General features: G+C 40.3%; 1 protein-coding gene across 14 annotated transcripts in view; it reads left to right on the forward strand.

The window, feature by feature from the left end:
* The window catches only part of SLC6A6 (solute carrier family 6 member 6), a 60,629-nt gene that overhangs the window by 12,242 nt on the left and 26,708 nt on the right, over positions 1-21,679 (forward strand). For 8 of the 14 annotated variants that reach the window (XM_083492054.1, XM_083492057.1, XM_083492055.1 and 5 more), the window contains 3 exons: positions 15,685-15,924; positions 16,570-16,704; positions 19,905-20,139. In XM_083492054.1, coding sequence (XP_083348180.1) covers positions 15,696-15,924; positions 16,570-16,704; positions 19,905-20,139 — 599 coding nt within the window. In that variant the 5' untranslated portion in view covers positions 15,685-15,695. Of the gene's footprint in view, positions 1-2,375; positions 2,442-15,684; positions 15,925-16,569; positions 16,705-19,904; positions 20,140-21,679 lie in introns of all 14 variants that reach the window. The other 6 variants (XM_083492053.1, XM_083492044.1, XM_083492050.1 and 3 more) reach the window with 1 other exon arrangement.

The following is a 21,679-nucleotide window of genomic DNA, read 5'->3' on the forward strand; positions in this document are numbered from 1 at the left end:
ATTTCCTCCTTTCTGCCTTAATTCTCAACAGATGTGGGTATAGGTTTTGAAGATTTCCCTCCTTGCCTCCTCCTCTTGGGATGTATGAGATGCCTGCCAGCCACACCATAGGCTAGTCTTTGCCAACTTAGTACCCTCCAGCGGTGAGAGGAGTTGTAGGTGAACATCTGACCATTGGTGTCTGAAGAAGTGTGCATGCACACGAAAGCTCATACCAAGAACTAACTTAGTTGGTCTTTAAGGTGCTACTGGAAGGAATTTTTTTATTTTGACATCTGACCATTGGTGATTCTTGCCGGAGCTGAGGGGATTTGGAGTGCCAACACCATAAGGAGGACACCAGGTTGGGGAAGGCTGCCAAAGGCAGGCCATCCCAGGCCATGGTTAGCCAATTAGAGAAATGGACGATAGAACCCCATTTTGTGTGTTTTTCCTAGTACAGTACAGTGGCACACAGTCCATTTGCACATTTCATCCTCTGCAATACAACATGCAAAGGTCCCAACAGATGCCATTTAATAAGATGTTTCTCCATGGGAGCAGTGTTTAAAGTGCTCACTGTCATTATTGCCACCTCACGATCCAGCATCTTCTGCGCCTGTTAAGCCTGATAGCAGTAATATTAATGGTAGCTGAGTGCAGGGACTTTGGTGAGTGGTTAGGGGTAAAATGGTGCTGTCCAGAGAAAATTAAAGTTTACTTGTAGGAATGGGAGAACTGGGATCTACTAGCTTCTTGGAGGAAACTCCCAGCCTAGACAGGCAAACCCATCAAATGAGCATAACATAGAAACTCAGTCCCCTTGGCCTCATTGGATGTCATAATTGGCCAGCTCAGTAAGGTGCAGGGCCTCTCTGGATGGTTAGCATGATAGAGAGACAGAGTTTCTAAACAATTAAACCATCACCGTTCCTATTTTCAAATGAGGGTTAGCTGCATGTGCATGTGCTGGACAGCAGAACTAGTGAAGGGAAAGGGTCAGACTGGATGCCTACATACCACTGAGGTATGCAGGGAAATTGTGGGTCTTGTGTTTTTAAATGGCCTACTACACACATGCCTTCCCAGTAACCCTCAAAAACAGGCTGAAGACAGTGGTTTCACATGCTCATTGCCCTCCAGCTACCTTGAAATGTTAACAACATAGAGCAGCACCCACACATGAGTTCTTGGCCCCTGGAGTTGGGAGGTAGGCTAAAGGCCAGTCTGGTGTGTCTTTTCTGTGCCCATTGCTGGATTGGGAAAAGGAATTGGCTTTGGAGAATACTCTGTTCTGATTAGTACATTCCTTGGGCTCAATTTGCTCTCTGCAAAGGCCATTTAACCTGCAAAATGTAATGCTTCCTCACTGTGTAAAGCTGGGGGCAGAGGAGGCATTAGCTCCAAACTTTCCCCTCCTTCAAGTTCTTTAAAAAGCAAGGAGGAATGCCATGTTGTGCTTCAGAGGACAAGAGAAAGGAAAAACAGGTGTCCATTCTCCAAGCCCAGTTCCTCTACAGCCCTCTGCTTGAGCAGGGCATTTTTCTCCTTTTTCCCCTTGCCCTTTTCCTTCTCACTCTGTGAATATCTTTCACACATCTACATGTAGAAAAGGAATGGGATATAACAACAAAAAAGGAGATAAATACACAGACTGCAAAAAGTGCCATGGGTCTTGATTTGTACACATATGTATCATATGTGTACAAACCTGGGTGTGCATATAATATATAACAGTGTGCCCCTTTATTACCTGCTTAGACATGTATCAGTAAAGTGAAACTGGAAGTCTTGATGCTTCCTTTTCTGCATATCCAGATAACCTGTGAAGACTCTTCTTCATATACATCTTTCTATACGTTTATTTTTGCTCATAATCTCTATAGTGTTTCTGGCTTAGTGCTTTGGCTTTTTGGACTGCTGCAGCATGAATTTTTAAATGGGAGTTAAATGCTCTCATGAGAGTTAAAACAGGCACATTGTCAAATACTAGATTTGTTAAAATGTACAGTAATTTTGGAACGGTATCCTCTTCTTAGTTAAGATACTTTTTCCTTTTTTAAACTTGACATTTAACAAAATTAAATCCTCTGCAGCAGTGTTAATTTTGAGGGAGCAGTGTATAGCCCTTAAGTATAAATACTTCTTAAGGCAGTTGTGCTCAAGTATTTCAGAGATGGTGGAATGATCTGAGCCTTTTCAGACAGAAATGCATTCTCAGAGATGGTCTTTGTCATGATCTAGGATTGTTTTTTGAAGCAGGTCATTTCTTAGTATGGAAAGTGGATTGCTCATAGCTATCGCCAGTCTCATTTGTAACTGTAATGCTAAGAAGGAACCATCTTACTGTAATCATTTTGCGTCAAATACTACCATCATTCATTACTTTCTATCAGTGCCTCACCCTATGGAGGAACCAGCACTGCCCATCCGCATTGAGGAGGGGACAGAAGTTCCAACGGGTGAGTGCAGCTAAGGTGGGATGCTTGTGAAATGGGGGGGAGGCATGTTTGTACATGGAGCTTGATGCCTCGTTTGTGTTTATCCATATGTCACTGAGAGTTCTAGGAATGTTATATGCAAACATTTACAACATTTTTTGTCCCCCCCCCCAAATGTGCTATGTTGGCAGTGCCAGCCCTCAGATGATCTACAGAAAAGTTGCACCATTTCCAGTCACCCACTATGCTTCTGCCACATCCCATCATTACATCCGGACTTTGCAGCTCTCATAATTTTATTGCCAGTCTAAGGGGTGTGGACATTTATAACTATTCAGCTTGCAAAGAATGAGGTGCACTCCAGAGTATGTGGCCCCATTGATAGGAATGTCGCCCTGGATTGCTCACAATATTTTACAAATATTCCGGTAGATGACATAGTTTTCTTCCTTTAATTTTGAATAATTGCTCTTTATTCTGTCTTTTCTGAGAAATTGTCTGTCATAATGAACATATGTAGGGGAACATAGGAAGATAATAAAACCGACAAATGCTTAAAGCAGAAAAATGTTACTTACCTGTTACAGAAGGCACACATATACCATATTTTTCGCTCTATAACACGCACCCGACCATAACACGCACGTAGTTTCTAGAGGAGGAAAATCCGTAGGCATGCCACCCGTAGGCATTCCCTCCATAACACGCACAGACATTTCCCCTTACTTTTTAGGAGGAAAAAAGTGAGTGTTATGGTGCAAAAAATACGGTAATTCCTCTACTCGAGGGGAGAATAATTCACCCAGAATAAGTTACTGTTACAGCATTTCAGATTAGATTTATTGGGCAACATACATAATGGAAATTTGCTTGTGCAACAGGACTAACACTTTCTTTTCTCTTTTCCACCCTGCAGCCCCCCCACCCCCAAAATCTGCTCCAGAAGATTCCCCCAACACACCAGAGCAGATACTGGGGCCATTTGTGGGGGGAGGCTGCAGGGGAGAGGAGAGAGGAAGGGAAAGCTTTGTTGTGCAAGCTGACACTCACTGCATTGAATCTCTCCCTTTTGTTTAAAATCTGGGTTCACCTCATTGGAGTCAGATAAGGATACTATCAAAATGAGGAATGCTTTATTCTGAATTTTGATTGAAAGCACGTTTGACTTCCTTAAAAAGCAGCACAAAATCCATGTTTATTGAAAACTGCTGTCATCCCCCAATCACTCATGCTTTGTCTTATTTCCCTGTTCTGCAAGCAAACTGGAAAAATATGCATTTAATTTTATTTTTTAAAGTCTCATTTTCTGTTGTTTTGCTTTTGTAAAGATGTTGCCATAGCAAACTTCATTCACATCTCCATAGCATTATTATTATTATTAGTAGTAGTATGAAATTGCAAACATTTTCCATTTGGTCATAGTTTCATTTTTCTGCCACAAGGTAAAAGAATAAAAATTCAAAATGCAAATTGCATACTAAAGGTTGAGTGACCATAACCATGGATATCCATTAATTTTGTTCAGACTGGTTGCTTTGTACCCTCTTCAAATTAATGTTGTGGTTCTGCATGCTTCTGAAGTGCAAAAAGTGTGTGTGAGATTAACACAAACTAAATATAAATAATGGTATTAAAAGCATTGTCTGAAATCAGTGGCAACTAATAGAAGAGATAAACAATTTCTTTCTTGCTTTATTTCACAGTAATTTTCAGTATAGGTTATTACCACTTCTTGGTAAGAATGTTCAGGGCAAGTAGGCTCCATGTACCATGACAGAGCCGGACAGTTCTTTTTCTTGATTCAGGAACTGATTCCACATTCACTCAAGTGAAACTCCTAACTGAAGTCAAAATTAAAATCAGTGGCTTTGTTGCTGTTGTTGTCTATAGGTGAAAGTGTAGGTTAAGTTCTCTGTTTGCAAATTCTGCTTTGCAAAGCATGATATATAGAAGTGGGCTGCATGTTTCGGTTTCTTAGAGAAATGAAATGCTTATTTTAATCCTGATCTGATTAGTCAACAGAAGGATTTGCAAAAAGCAACAGCGTAGCATTTTCTTGCATCTGATTGCCAAAGTTTTTGTTGGTAATATATATTGTGCTGAAAATAATTTTCTGATTTAAAATTGGATCTTCTATCACACATTCTTCAGGAAAACTGTTAAGAATTATACAGATGGCTAGTGACTTATATGACCCCAAGGTTATATGCAGAAGATTTGAAATTTGGAAATAATTGGTAGACCCATAAGTATAGTGAAATATATTCCTATTACAGAATCATTTTAACTATAAGAATAAATGTTTCCTAATCTTAAATGCTTATAGACATAAAGGGCACCCCTATGCATGACTTCTAATTGGGACTTGCTCCTAGGTACATATGCATAGGATTTCAGATAAACAACACATACACAGGTCCTAGGCTCCTCTACAACCAGCTTCCTTACTAATCCAGTGTTTCCATTCAGCTATCCATCCTTCCTACTCCCTTTTCCCAGGCTTGTGGAGAGTTTATAGTCTTGCCATCCCTTGGTCCCAAAGGATTTCCCTGGCTTCTTCCCATATAAAAAGGATTGAGAGATGCCAGTTGGCACACTTTCTGACTAGGGAGGGGAAGTTGTAGTGGAGTGTGTGCCTCAGGAAGTAGCGGCAGGTGCTCAGTTGGGGCAGTGGTCATATGTAACAGATGACTACTCCCTCACCACTTTGAGCATATCTGTGCCACAGTCATAAATTGTTGTTGGGCACCATGGCTTTAGCCAAGTGTTATCTTATTGATGCTGTGTTGGTGATCCCAGAAGTGCTTTTTCTAGGATTTATTTGGATACGGTTTAAGGTCATGCCAGAACCATTTCTAGTGTGCAATGCAGACATTGGCCTGGTGCACATGAAATGCTAAGCCAAAACTTGGTTTAGTGAGACCATGCAACTGTGTGGGCTGCTGGAGAAGAGCTCACAGCCACTTTTCTCCTCCAAATTCTTCCTGCCATGCTGAGCAAAGCCAAGGTTTGAGTTAGTGTGCCATCCAAACTGGGACTTGTGGTTAGGTTCCACTTACCCACAAGTTGTAATCAAGGCTTGTATTTTGTTATAGCTCTTGGTTAGTGAGGATAGGAGATTAACCACGAGTCCTGGTTTGGATGGCATGATAAACTAAGCCTGCTTGGCATGGTGCAAAAGAATTAGGAAGGAGCAAAGCAGCTGCAAACCCTTCTCCAGGAATGTGTACTCCTTTGGTCTGGGTAAGTCAAGGCTTGGTTTAACTTGTCATGTGCAACCAGCCAGTCTCTCAGCCACATTCTCACATACCCATTAAGTAGCTACTTAAGTAGTCTCTGGAGTAATTAAATTAGTCATGATGCTGTTGCCGCATAAGAAAGGAGGGGGGTTGATGAGACTGGAAATAAGAGGAGAAAGTGTCTTGAAGCAGTAGCAGGGGCTCACTTAGCATGTCAAAGGGCACCCTATGAATGCTACTTGTCTAAAATCAGGGCAGGAGTAGCCATTTTAATGTACCATCTTGCTAAAGGTGCAGTGGAGAATCCAGTGAGTGGGTGAGCTATGGAGAGTGAGGAATCAACGTTGACTCTAGGCAGTGAGTCAGTCTGTTCTGTACCCACATAAGTGCATAAACAGTAGGCTTCTGTCTTCTTTGCTGCTGTTTCACCATCAGTGTGCATGTGTGTGGCTAGGAAAGTAAGGAAACAACAGATGATGAGAGCTTTTTTGAGGGGTGGGGGGGTGTTTCTGCTGTTTTGCCACTCAGAAAAGAACAAGTAGTTCAGTGTGAGTTTCCTCACTAGCAGGTTTATGTAGCTTAGAGCATTTTCTCTGTAGAAACATCCTGATCCCTTTCTGTTTCACCTTTTGTTCCCAGCATTCTGGTGACTGACCATAGAACTTCATTTCCTCTTTCAAATATGATAAAATCTAGTTTCTGTTCAGTTGTTTCTTTTCTCTTTTCCCGTAAATGGAAGCCCAACTCTAAATGAAGCAAATTGTAGCAGACTTCATAAAGAAAGATGTTATCAGACACCTTCAAGATATATCCATTAGCTGTTATTGGTTCTTTTTATCATCCCAGTAGCTCTGATCTTTACTTCCATTTGTCTGTACCCACAAACCATGACATTTGCCTTGGTGACTGAGTGGCAACTGAAGTAACGTATCCTAGTTGTCATGAATGTGTGAAGCGGCTAGTCCTCAAAGCGTCGCTTCCTGACTGGTAGCAACCATCCATAATCTCAGATGGCTTTTCGTCCTTAGCCATGCCACTTGAGATATTTAACACACACACCTAGAAATCCCAGGGGCAGAATCCATAATCATTTTTATGTGCTTTACCACTGGTATACCTTCATCAGCACAATTGGATGCCTTCATCTGTCCCAGCTGCAACAGAATATGCTTCTCCCCTATTGGCCTCTGCAGCCACAGCAGGTGCTGTAACTCTCTAATGCTTTGACTTCATCCCTGAAGACTCACTCCTTCATTATTTCCCGATGGATGCCAACCAACCACTGAGCTGTGGCCCTGTTTCCAGTTTTAGAGCAGATCACATTGTTAGTGATGCAATGAAATCTCTAATAATACACTAGATTTGCTGTGTAACTGTACTGTGTAACCTGGGTTGGTTGCTCTTAATAGGGGCCAACATGAAGATGTTAACAGTGCCTGCCCACATTGTTTCTGCATCTCTTCCCATTGTGCCACACAAAATACATTTCCGTCTGTGATTGTCAGGGCAATGGAATGATTCTGACGTTGCATGCTGTGACATCATTGTCAGGCAAAGTGTGCTCTGGTTGTGGATGGGAAAGTGGCCTGAAGAACAAATCACTGATGCAGATAGTTGATGGTGGCACATAACGAGCTGAAATGAAATATAAACAGAAGACATTCAGATGTACTCCAGGCAATATTAAATGTATGTGAATAGCATTTGTGAGCGCCTGCTTTCTGTGTATCCCAGAATTTTAAATAAGAGGCACTTGTCATTTGAATTGCACCTAATACTGTAAGTTTTTCAGGTGCAGTTAGTCACCTCTGAAATTTTGTCCAGCACCAAACAGTAACATTTTGCACTCTTGCATCTGGAGTGATGATGTAATGATCAAAGCAGCAGTTTATCAAGAGAAAGCAGCAGGAAGCTTGTGCTCCTTTCTGGATTATTGTCAATCATTAGCCTTTTAGCTAGCTCACCCCCAGGGGTGTTAATTGAGATCAGAAGTTGGTTTGTTATGAACAAAAACAACCTTTAACCAGGCCACTTCTCCTTACTGAATTAACAATACTTGCAGCAGGATATAACAGCTTTCAGTCCTTCATCTGTATTCTGTTGATGCCTGCCACCATTTCTTTCCTGCTCTGTTAGTTTATGGAAGCAGTCCTGATGCCTAAAGAGTGTGGTGTTGTTTTGACTCTGGAGAGCAATGAAAGGGAAGCCTAGATGTCCTGTTTCTGGGACAGTGTCTGATAGTGAGTGTATTCCAAGCACACCTACTTCAAAGATCCATTCCTTTCATGGTATGGAAAACATGTCTTCAAACAAATTTATGTGGTGAATTTTGTCTCCACTTAATATACCCACACTTTCTCAGGAACAATTCTTGGGATCTCATGATGGTTTAAAAATGTGTACTGCATCTGTGAAGAGCCCAGTTTTTATGTGACATTGGGTTTGTTTGGGTGATCATGACTTGGCCAAGATATGAACCAGCTTTTTGCCTGCTTAGGTAGCCCCATAACACCTCCTTTTATGCAAGCTGCAGGTCTCCAATTAGCCCACAGTTTCTCATATTAACTGGGAAACTATGGTTATCACCCTTGGAACAAGCCAGGATCTTAAACCATGGTTATTAAACTGAGACACAATGTGTCTTTAGGGAATCCCAGGTAATACTACATGCAGACAATAATGACAAGATGAATTGACGCATAGCATGGTAGGGTCAATCTGGAGGTGACAGGTGGGCAGCTTTGATACTAAAGAGCCTCAGTTTAACACTGCAAGCTTTGCACTTTTTGGCTAAATTACAGCCTAAACATGTTTGGCAAGATAGGATGACTCTGTGCTATCTGCTACAGCATGGGTAGGCAAACTAAGGCCCAGGGGCTGGATCCGGCCCAATCGCCTTCTAAATCCGGCCCGCAGACAGTCCGGGAATCAGCGAGTTTTTACATGAGTAGAATGTGTCCTTTTATTTAAGATGCATTTCTGGGTTATTTGTGGGGCATAGGAATTCATTCATTCTCCCCCCCCCCCCCCAGTATAGTCCGTACCCTCACAAGGTCTGAGGGACAGTGGACCGGCCCCCTACTGAAAAAGTTTGCTGACCCCTGTGCTACAGGAAAGTGCTACTTTAGGCAAGATAGGATGACTGTGCTATCTGCTACAGGAAAGTGCTACTTGCTCGTTTCTGCCTCTTACTCATTTATGAGCACTGTTCTGTTCCAGCATTATTAGCCAGTCAGATTATGGTGCCTGATCTTATAGTATAAGCCTTCATAGAACATCAAGCTGAAATGATGAGAACCTAGCTAAATAAAAAGAGTTGTTTCTTGTGCTTGTACTGGCTTAACTAAACCATCACACCTCCGTGAGATGATCACACTGATCTCATTACTTCCCCTGCTTATATGTACAAAAGCATAGTGTGTTAATTATACAGATGAAAAGGGCAAGGGGTCTTACCCATGCCTAGATAATTTCAAATACTGGTGCAGTGTGCATTGCCATTTTGCTCATTAAGATGTAAGTTCTTTACATTTCCTCACAATTGAATATTTTTTAATCCTTTCCACTGCTTCTACACATACAAAGACATGAGACATTGTGATATAAGCAACTTTCACTCTAGGACTTTGCAGTTCATAGTACGCTTTGCTTGTACTTTGAAACATCCTCAGTTCATTGCAGAGCAGCACATAATGAAAAATAAAACAGATAAGCAGAAGGCAGTATAAATGGCATGTGGCAATCTGCTTGGAAGGTGCATTAAGATAAACGAGATAAGTAAAACTGAAGCATGTTCTTTCAAAATAGCAAAGCCCAGAAGTTTTTGCTGTTCATTATACAGTGGAAAGGAGTGAGTCCTCTAGTAATGTGTGTGCTTAGTAGTTAATGTTTTGTTTAAAATCTCTGGCTCCCAAAATTACTAGGAGGCAAAAGAAATTGCTGGCAGACCTAGAGACCACCCATCTTGGTTCTAGTGTGTGTTTTGATCACTGAGGTTTTGGATTACCAAATTATGTGAATGTGCCTTGGGGTCATGCGTGCCTCTCTCCCTGGTGCAGCTGCAAGGAAGCTTGAGCTTCCATTTTCAACTATCCTCAGTTCCATTTTTTAGTTGGCCACATTTCAGCGTTATGCCTGAAAGTAGATAAACCGGCTAGGCTTAGCTATGCTTTAACGAGACAAGCCAACCAAACCATGGTTTATGAAGCTGTGTTGTTTCACTCAACCAAATACCAATTCCAGTCTTGGTAGGAGTGGATGCCATTGCTTATGTAGCCAAAATGGTTCTATCCACTTACAAAAGGAAATAATCAGCAGGCTTGGGGGAACCTCATGGTTTGCAGAAATACAGTGGTACCTCGGGTTACATACGCTTCGGGTTACATACGCTTCAGGTTACAGACTCCGCTAACCCAGAAATAGTACCTCGGGTTAAGAACTTTGCTTCAGGATGAGAACAGGAATCGTGTGACGGTGGCGTGGCAGCAGTGGGAGGCCCTATTAGCTAAAGTGGTGTCTTGGGTTAAGAACAGTTTCAGGTTAAGAACGGACCTCTGGAACAAATTAAGTATGTAACCAGAGGTACCACTGTACACAGATTTGATTCTTTAGGGGGAAATAATCTAAGGAGTGGGGAGCCCCACACAGGGTGGGAACCCCTGTCTGATGTGGATTGAGCATGCTCATTGGCTGTGGAAAGCTGACTGACGGAAGGATAAATTGAAAATGGGGGTGAGATGAGATGGAATACAGTGGCTAGAATCCTGAAGAAGGAGCACTCTATGCTTCAACATTTTTTGAAGGTCCCACTTATAGTTGAGATTAAGTTTTGGGTTTGGCTGTGATGAATGCTAAACTGCAGCTAATTGAAAACAAAAGTGAACGTTTCTGATCTCATAGCTGTGCCAGAGGCTGGAGGTGGAAAGGTGGGAAGAAGAGCATGAGCCTGTGGGTGCAATGCAAACCAGAACTGACAGAGGCAATGTCAGCAGATTTTCCCAGAGCATTTAATGCTCATGACTGATAGTTTAGTGGGACACTGCTAGTTATTGAATGGTTTGCTTAGAGCCTGGAAGCAGAGATGACGTCTTATTACTAAGAATAAGTATGTGTTTGGGGAGCCAAAGAGAAACAAAGCCATATCTTACTGATTATGTAATAATCCCTCTTTGTAAAGTCATTGAAAGTTCTGGACAATTGCTCTGAATTTGATGAACAGACTTGGATACTCACCAGTAAAACAACAACAGGATTTGGCCTGGATATCCCCCCCCCCTTCCACCCAGTTTTTGTTTTTGAAGGAACTTGCCTTTGGCTGCACTCAGACTTGCTTCTATAAATGGTGGCTTTGGCTCTCTTCATTGTTCAGCCATCTTAAGTGTTTTTGGCCAAGCCCTTGTTTTCTGAAAGGAAAGCAGACATGTGTCTCCTAGAAGCTGGCATGTTCTTTAGAAGTAGAATTGCCCATTTTATTCTCCATGAATTTGAGTTATATTTAAACATAGAGTTTCTGTCTTTGAATTACTTTGTTTCCTATTAGCTGATATTGAAATAATAGCTCTGGTTTCCAGCATGCAAAATGCCTTCCAGCTTCATATCAGCTTGTTGATTATTATCTCTTAAAAGGCATTGTAGTTTAATGCAGTGGAATAAAATCACAGGAAATTAAAAACAAATCCTATTAATGTTCAGGACAATGCCTTTCATTAAACACACACAGTTTTCTTGGAATTTTCCTCAACTGTGCAGTGCCTTGAACCACCTCCTTTTCATCTTCTCTTGGCATTTCCTGTAATTGGCAATAGTCAGGAGACCATGGGTGGGCCATAGGGTTAAGTCTGAGATATGAGCACAATAAAGGGTAGCATTTTAAGAAGTTTGTTTATGTCATAATGTAGAATTGTGGTACTGCTCAGTGTGATTGTTATGGGGATGATCTGCAAAACAGTTTATGAAAAAAACCGGCCCTCAGATCTTGTCAGTTCAAAGCAGGAATCTGTTTGAAGACTACTTAGACACTTTAGTTTAGTTACACCAAGAAGTCACACAACTAGCATGAGTTAATTGCAAGCATTGCTCTATTTGTGTTGTGATGCCCGAAAGCACTTGATGCTTGTTGAAGTGAACTTATTCTGGCCAGTCTCACCATATTTTTTCAGTCCAAACAAATGTTCCCTGTTAATTCAAGAAGTAAGAACATCCAGTCAATCTGAAAAAGCGCACTTTGAAAATCAGGGACCTGCTAATTTAACCCAGATTCTTACATTGATTCCCCCCTGCGAATAGATTTTATTAAAGCTTAGGTTCTGGCATTCATTTTTGATGTGACAAAGTCATTGCAAGGTTTTTAAATTTCTTACCTAGGCAGGGCCTCCACAAACTTAAGTGTGGTCCTCCCAACTAAACCTTCCTCTTCCTTAAAGTCCACTGTATGTTCCAAAAGACTGAAATAGGGGAGGGTTGCCATATTTCAAAAAGTAAAAACCAGCACACCCCAAAATTGTTGACTTAAAAAAACAAAACTCCCCATTCCACCCCTTTTTTTTACAGAAACACAAAAAAACCACGCAATTTTGTAATTGCCTTTGAAATCCTGGTAATGTCCAGGAAAATCCAGACGTATGGCAGCCCTAGAAAAGGGTGGTGGATGATAGATCTCGAATACATTTGGGGCTTTGGAGTAGGCAGAGGTAGGCAAGATGTTCAGCAGGCAAGATTAAGGTGGACATTCACATACCTGCCCCAAAGAGGAAATTCCTCACTATAAAAGAGGGCACTGATTCACCTATGCTAATTTATATGGGTAGACGGAAATTTCAGAATAGTGACAGAGCTCAACCTCAGGAGGAAGGGGATGTCTCATGCCACACACTGAACTCTGATTCAGATGAAAGCTATTGTAGGACATATATTTCTTCTACTTGTTGTCTCAGTTATACAAAGCCATGACCTATTACTTTCTATAATATCTCTACTTTAAAGTTGTTCAAAAATTCAAATGTATTGAATAAAGTGAAACTAATCTTTGAAGAGGACCATTGCAAATGAGAGGTTCCAATTTGCTGTTCTCCATATCTACTAGTGTAGCTATAATTATACATACTTAATTACTGGTTAAGATTCAGTGTCTAATATGTCAGCCTGCCAGCTCTTATTCTGTAACATCATAGTTCCCATACTAAAGCAACCCTTTGAAACAAGTTGGCTAGACGTGTTAATTGACAATCTGTTACCTGGCATTCAGTGTTGCATATGGTCTGTTTAGGCACACTCGAAAAGATTAGATTAAAATGGCTCCAATAAACTTTTTCCAGATAATAGCATCATGAAAAGCAAATATATTTCCCCTCCAAACCTTATTCAAAAATTTTTTATGAGAGTGTCTTATTGTTGGTTGTAAGCAAGACCTGAGGCAGTAAGGCAAGTTCCATTGTTTCCCTCCAGATATGGTTTAGCTAATCTGCATGGTTTATGAAAAGGTTTTCATCTGCATGGTTACATTGATGCATATCAATCTCAGAATCATGTTCCAGTTGCAGATTTCCTGCCAAACTAATGTCAACCCTAGTTTCAGGTCATTGCCATGCAAGCTAAATCTGTTTACAGATCAGAAAGCAGCAAATTAATTCCAGGTTTTCACTGTGATAATATGAACTAAGTTTTTGTGGTGACACTTGCACAAACAAATAAAAACATTGTTGAAGTCTTAAATAAATGAACTGCTTTGCATAAGCCCAATAAAAACTTAAGTGTTTTCACTAATAAAGCACCATGCAAAATACAAACAGATCTGCAGTGCAGTCCTATGCACATTTACTCGGAAATAAATCCTATTGTGTCCAGCATGATCTATTTAGATGGTTTAAGCGCGAGGTATTAATGTCTTCTATCATGAATGTTAGGTTTAAGTGTTTACTAGCTATATCTCTTTCTATCAGTGTTATATTTTAAACTTTCTAGATTTAAATCATTGCCCACACCCAGCAGTCATCTTCTGCATGTTGGTAGGATTATTTGCATGTGTTGATTCCAATGTAGGATCATCAAGCAAGCTTAAAAAATGATGGAAAGTCCATTATGTGCCTTTCCATTCACACAACCCGGTACAGAATAACTCTCTAATTGGAGGAAAAATAAGCCATGTGACACAGATACAAAGACTGGATTGGATTGACTGCCCTTCTAATATATAAGAGCACAAGTATGCAGAAATGAGGACAACCTAGGCTGCCTATGCGTGCCTGGTCTCTGCAATGTATGGAAGCTTACTTTAGCGCTCCAGTGTAAATGGCATACCTCCCACAGCTTCCACATTTGAATCTGATCAAATGTGGCCTGTTTTGAACATGCGCTTTGGATGAAATCTTGTGCGTGTTTATCTTCCATTTTTAAAAATCTAACATATATAACACAAGTATATGTGTGTGTGTGTGTGTGTGTGTGTGCACGCATGTGCACATGGATATATATATATATATATATATATGGCATACTTTTTGCAATTTAACAGCTGACAGCAATATTTATAAGCCAGTGTGACCGTCTAGGGTTCACTTTGCTCTGGAGTTTTCATAAAGCAAGCCTTGTCATTGGCTATTTCATTAACTAAAAAGCCATTGCTATGGCAAAGAACATGATTCTATTGCGTATCAGGAGTGAGTCAGTCCTATTTATTTTGAAATCCAAGTGAGATGCTGAGATGGCAGTGAAATGAGGCGGGGGTGTATGCCGAAACTGAACTGAACAGAAAGGTTTATTTATGCAGGGGTTTTGCTGTTTAATCAGTACCAAGATATAAAAATAGAAGAAGAAAGAAACTGCTGCTTTAGATCCTTCCGCTCATTAGGATAAATCACTATGTTTAAAGCGAGGGGCGGGGGATCACTTTTAATAGAAGCTCCATGATAACTCTTCGTAAAGCCTTAATATTTCAGCCGATGATGATTCTGGGGAGAAATTACAGGCTTGGAATGGACACTGGTCAGTGCAAAGAAAAAGTAACGTGGTGATGTAATAGAGGGCAGATTTTCTACAGTGGTCCTCTCTCATTTACTAAGCTGATGTAAACATAAAGTCAGAGTGTGATCTGCTAGTTGCCCAAACAGGAGTTAAAGCCTGTTGATAATCTCTTCACAACTGTAGGTAAAGAGTACTTCAAAATCTGGGGTTGCACACCAGGAATGGCAAGGACGTCCAAGAGAATGCCCAGTGGGCTGGGTGTGTGCTTGGCATCTCCAATGCAGAATACACTGCTCTTTTCCTCCTTGCTTCTTTCCTTACTTCTTCCCTCCCTCCCTCCTTAACACCTTCACTATTTCGCCATTCATCCCCAGGGCACACACTTCTGCCCTCTCCCTAGAAACTCTACCTGTCCTCTTAATTTTTTTATGCACACATTACCTATTCTGCACTCTTATGCCTTAATCCACAGCCACTTTCCAAAGGAGCTTTAGGAAGAAGCCTGACAAGTGTTTGAGCCCCAGTCTGAAAGGTGGCTCTGAGAGGGAAAGGGAACAAAAGCATAGCAGTGTCAGTTCGCCTGTTTTTACAGGCCTGGCTCAGATGGACTTTCACATCTCTTCTGTGCAAAAAAAGGATCCATTTTATTTCCTGCTGGCCTAAAAAGGTGTCGCAATACATGGCAATGCTGCTTTTGTTTTTAATACTCTGAGTAACAAAGATGCTTCCGCCTCTTCTCTAACACAAAGTATCTTACTAACACTGATTAGGATCCAAGGATTGTTTTTCTAGACTGCTCAGGAACCTGGAATGCTAACCTTCTATTGTGAAAAGACCCTTAATAGGTGTCAATGCGAAAGAGGCACAGGTGTATTTTAAACTCATTTGTGGGGTCAAGACAGGAATAACTGTCAGCTGCATCTTTCCTCTGCATATACTGGCTTGAAAAAGTGGGTGAATTTGAAGGAAACTTTTTGTTTGCCAAGGTGATTTGTAAGCACAGGTACCTATTTGTCTTCCAAGTAACGTGGATTATAAAACCTATATTGTATTTTCCTTCCTTTTAGAAAGCAAAAACATGGCAACAAAGGAGAAACTGCAGTGTCTAAAAGATTTCCACAAGGACATTCTCAAACCTTCCCCTGGCAAGAGCCCTGGGACACGCCCTGAGGATGAGGCAGAGGGGAAGCCACCACAGCGTGAAAAGTGGGCCAGCAAGATTGACTTTCTGTTGTCTGTGGCTGGAGGATTTATTGGATTAGGCAATGTTTGGCGATTTCCGTATCTCTGCTACAAAAATGGCGGAGGTGAGTATTGTTGTCGCTTCCATAATGGTTTGGGATGTGGATAGCAGCTCCCTTTCATGTGAATGGGTATGTGGGGAAGCAGGGCTGCTCTGAAGATGAATGAGATCAAGATTTAAAAACAACCGAAAGTGCTATTGGACTAATAGCTACTTCTCAGCTTTTTTTTTTTTTTTTTTTTTTGCAAAGGGGAAATTTGATTCATATTAGCGAAAGCCAGTCACATATTTCCGGTATGCATTTCACTGCATTTAATTTGCTTTTAAAAAACTCTTACAGCTGTTACATGCAGTACACTTTGTAAACAGCAGGTCATTAAATTCTGAGACATTGTAAAACAAGAAAACAATTGCCTTGAGATTTTACCTAATCTTCCAGTATGCAATGAAAGGAAACCATTCTGTTGCACATTTTCTTTCACATTGTTCCCCATTTCTTAATCTGAAAATAACAGGGCATTTGTGTAACATATTTAAAGTCTGATTATTAATCTTTGCTCTTAAGTGGCAATTTCAGAACATGCTAACAAGGGCATGGGCCAGATTTCATAGTGATACTTAAATACCACCATCAGCTGCTACTCCATTAAGAAAATAAATCATTGAGTCATAGAATCTTCCTAATCTTCCTTCTGTGTTTTCTCTACAGGTGCATTTCTCATACCTTATTTCATTTTTCTGTTTGGGGGAGGTCTTCCTGTGTTTTTCCTGGAGGTGGCACTAGGACAGTATACCTCCGAAGGAGGAATTACATGCTGGGAAAAGATCTGCCCTATCTTCACCGGTTAGTTATCTGCCTAATTCATGTTAAATATATATATGTACATTCACACATCTAAGTTAGTTCCCAAAATTCTGTGACATTCTTCCTTCACCTTGCAGCTATGCAAAGGAAAGGGTGAGACTATGCAGAGGCATGGCTCCGTGTGACTGGGGTCAGCAGGGCAGGAAACAGGTTTTATCCTTAACTTTGCTGGTGACTCTGATTTTATTTAATTCCTATCCTTTCCTTTTAGTTTTTTCCCATCCAGCTGAATGGTTGTCACACACCTCTCTGGGGAAAAGTTAAACAGTACTGGTCTTGGAGACATTTTTGCACTGAGGGCAAAACCTGCTTGCCATACCTGGCAGGAATTCCACAGCAGGATGCAAGGCCCAGCTTGAGAATGACCTGCTGTGCCAGAGTGTCCAGAACAGTGAGGACTTGAAACTGCCTCTGTGGGCAGTTCCCTCTGACATCTCCTCCACATCCACAGTGTTGCCTTCTGAGGAAGAGGAGGAGGAGATAGACCCTGAAAAAGGGGGCAGTGGAGTGCTAAAAATTTTGTCACAGAAGTACAAAAAGCTTTTTCTCCCACCTCCCCTCCAGCTCCGAGCTATTGGAGGTGGTCTGTTTCCTGCCCTCCCTTCCACCTCCAAGTTTAGAACTGGAACGCGGAGCAAATTTTCCCCTGACCTTGTATTGTGTTTGAAACATAACTTTAGCTTGTTAGGGGTGAATCCTTGTGAGAACAAAATTTTGGTTGGCCTCTGCTAATGCAACTTTTCTATTTAAAAAATATAAGAGCAGTATTGAAATTGATGTGTTCCTGATAGAAGGTTTAGGATTTACTATTATTTCAAATAATAGACTTCAGAATACATGAAACTCTCTGGAACAACTTCTCTGAGATTTCTGATCTTTAATGACTATGAAATGCTTTACTATGGGTATTTGCATCAGGAGAATGTGGAATGGCTCCCATCATCCAAGAAAACTCAATATTTAATAAGGAGCTGGTGTGTTCACAGGCCATTAAGTTGTTCCAGGGCAGTTTGGTGTTTTGTAAGATGATTGCCAGTTTATACCAGTTCTGTGTCTCCCAAAGTACTTACTTAGAAGGAAGATCCATTGAGATCAATAGGACTTCTTGCCAAGTGTATGGGGCCTGGATTGGAATTTATAGCTAAAGGTTTGTGCCAATTTGCACTTCATTAGCTGTGTGCATGCCATTTGGAGCAGCAAAGGACATGACCTTATTTGCTAGTGACCCTGTGCTTGCAAAGCAAACAGGGCAGTATTTTTTTGTTGTCAAGCATTGATATGCAAGTTAAACATTTATTTTATAAATAGCAGGCATGATACCTTTGGGGGGGGGGGGAGATAGATGTGTACATATATTACAAAATTCAGTTTGCTGACCTTCTTTTGACCTTGTTTTATTTTGCACAAACATGTTGTCTTTCCTTCCCAGAATATTGTTACTACTGTTGCTATAACCAATGTTTTATGACTGTGTGACCCTGTACATTTTTATGTAAGAGTAAGCCTCACTGAATTCAATGGCATTTATTTCTGAGTAGATATGTATAAAATTGCACTGTAAAGTTGGAGTCCTATTCACACTTTTCCTGGGAACAAGCCTTGCTGTACACAGGCAGAACACAGTGGGACTTAATTTTGAGTATACCTTCCTCTAGTTGTGCTATACATTGTAGTCAGAGGTATAAGTAGAATAATACTGTTTATAACTGCATTGCAGAGAAAGTGCATTTCACTGAATTCTGTTCCATACGTAATGATTGTCACCCTAAGTTAGGCCAACACTTCCATTGCCCACTGTCTGCATTTGACATTGCCTCAGGGAGACTCATAAGCAGATTGGATTGAGAGAACCATCTCCTGTGATTTAGCTTTGGCTCCTGATACTCAGAAATATGTTTAAAGCTTTCATAGTGGCTTCATAATACAAGCCAGGATTGAAAGAACTACTTCAAACTGTTTCCTTGGGTGTGCTGTTCCCCAGTGGGATTTTTTTCTTTGAAGAGCAGAACATCTCCCCTCCAATACTTCATCACAAAGTGCTTTTGAAATTCTCTATTTCAAAAGCATATTGGTATGTAGCATGGAGAAACACAAGGCAATTTTTACCTTGTGCACATGGAATAATTATTCTCTTCCAACAAATACCTGCTTTAAATTGGGACTCCTTCCTAGTCTGCATTCGTTTTAGATGTTTTCTTGTTTGTATGCTTGCCACCCTTGGCTCCTTTGGGAGGCGGGGAGGGAAACTACTACTACTATTGCTAGTAGGTATAGTCCACCAGGACACAAGCCACAGAGCCATAGGTACTGCATCATGTCCTTAGGTTTCCATTTTTATTTAGATAGCCCTTTGGCCCATAACTTGTAATTTTGTTGAGACAAAATGAGGTTTTAGCTAGTTGTTTTTATTGATGCCTTATCTGCTTTTCTTTGTATTTTATTGTTCTTTTGTTGTATTATTTTTAATTACTGTTAGCTGCTTTGAGTACCATTTGGGGGAAATGTAGACTACAAACCTAACAAGAAATGAATTGTACCTCATTTACATGGCCGTTTCCTTCTGCTCAAGTGTTGTAGTTTCAGTGGTTTTGTTGATATTAAGAAGGGTGTTCCTAAATATTAACAGTGCAATCATTTGTATGTCTACTGAGAAGAAAGGCACATTGAATTCAATGAGACTTATTTCCAGGTAAGTGTGCACAACAGCGGTGGGCAACTTGTGGCCCTCCAGATCTTGCTGGACTACACAGCCCTAAGCATTGGCCAATTTATGATGGGACTGATGAGAGATGACGTTCAAAAGCATTCAGAGAGCCACAGGTTACCCTTCCATAGTTTATATGTTTGCAGTCCAAATGTGATAGCCATTGCTTGCATACCTTTGCAACCTCACAACTGTGTTTTAGGAAGAACTACTACTCGTTACTGAATTCTCTGGAAACATGGGTGCAACTGGTGAAAGAGGGCCTTGATACCTTATCTGAGTCTTGAAATTATGCATCTCTGCTTAATGCAGCAGATATATGATGTTGAACTGCTGCCTTTGTAACCCTAGACATAGAGATTCCTAAACTAGTGAATATTACATGTTCACCTGTAATACCAACAAACCTTACTTATGTGTGTAATTTCATATGTTCTTTTCTTCTGCTTTTTCTTTCTTTTTTTAAAAAAATCAGGAATAGGTTATGCTTCCATAGTGATCGTGTCGCTTTTGAATGTGTATTACATCATCATCCTGGCTTGGGGACTGTACTATCTATTCCACTCTTTTACGAGTAAGCTGCCTTGGGCTTTCTGCGACCAAGAGTGGAACACAAAAAACTGCATAGAAGACACTCTCAGGAAGAACAAAACCCTCTGGTTGTCACTGAATACCACTAACTTCACTTCTCCTGTGACAGAGTTTTGGGAGTAAGCAATTTTAATTTTTGCTCTTTGGAGAACTTTACAAAAGACATAGAACATAGAGTAAAATGGTGACTGACTAAAATTGTAAGGGGAAGTATGGGGTATTACCTACTTCTGTAGGAGTTTTGGATTATTATTACGAATTTTTTATTGTTACGAATTTAAATTATTGTCGTCTTATGATATTTGGGTCATGTTTTAACATCTCTGTTTACTGTTCTGGATTCTGCAAGGAGGAAGGGCAGAGTATAAGAATAATAAAAGAATAAGTCAGGTTATAGAGTCACAGAGACAATGCACACACCTGATATTCCTGTTTTGATTATGATTATGTGATTTAGCCCTATTCAAATAAAATTTCAAGTTGACTCTGTGAATGATGGCCTTGATTCACCATGCATTTTATACAGATATTTAACTTAATCATTGCACAAGTAATGTCATCTATGTGGGAGGTATTTGTTAACTTATTACACAGAAAAGCCTTAACAAAGAACTTTGCATTTTACATTAATTTTTAAAAATAACTTTTTATTGGGGCTTTTTTTTTTGCATCTTACATTAATGATAAACGTTCAGTAATCTTATAACTACCATATGTTATATGTATTAACAGATTGAGGTCAACTGCATTGCCCTGAGCTAGCTAATAAGTTACATAACTCAGAATAATGTATATTGCCTTGTAAATATGTAAACCTCTTTATCATGTGTTAATTCACTTAAATTTGGTACATTCAGAAGACAACAGTCCTACTGTGAATTAAATAATCCTTAGGAGCTGTTACAGTGCCTGAATTATGAAGCCTAGTGCTCTTTATCAGGTGGAATGTTTCCTGAAATCTTTATCAGTTGTACTTGCTGAACACTAAACTTCTCAGGCATGGTTGACTTTATTGAAATGTTCACCTTTGTATGCTAAGTGACATCTTCCTCTTAGCAGTGCTGCTGATTGTGCATTGGAGGCCATCATTATATCTTATTTGAGCTAATGGTCTGTGTAAATCTCATGCTTGTTTGAGCAGCAGTCATAGGGGATAAGCAAATCTGGCTTTATTTCCAGAGTCTTACCTCTTGGGATTACATCACATGCTTTGATTTCTTAGTTGTGAAGATTTTATTTCATAGTATATGGTTGCAAACATAATGAAACAGTAAGAAGCAGGGGGCAATTACCAGTAAACAAGAACTTTGATTGTTCCCAGCTACCAACCAAAAGCTTATAAGTGCTTAGGACTCAGCAGGCTTGGTTCATGTGAAATCTCAGGAAGCTGATCACATGCTTCAGACATGCAAATCTAATAAGAGCTGAATAAAACAAAGCAAAATCCGCTTTTGGCTCATGTACACTTGATGCTAGCCATAAATCTAGCAAACTGTTTTTGCTCTTTTCCTTCTTATGAGTGAGATCCTTGGGAACAGCTAGTTTATTATCCTCCATTTCTATTTTAAACAGTTCTTCATCTTAGCTGAAAGGGGACACGCTTCAGAAGTTACACAACTCCCCTAGTTCTGTGTTTTGTTTACTTATTAAAATGGATGT

Source organism: Podarcis liolepis, assembly GCF_965112155.1.
Source record: "Podarcis liolepis genome assembly, chromosome: 2".
NCBI classification, from domain to species: Eukaryota; Metazoa; Chordata; class Lepidosauria; order Squamata; family Lacertidae; genus Podarcis; species Podarcis liolepis.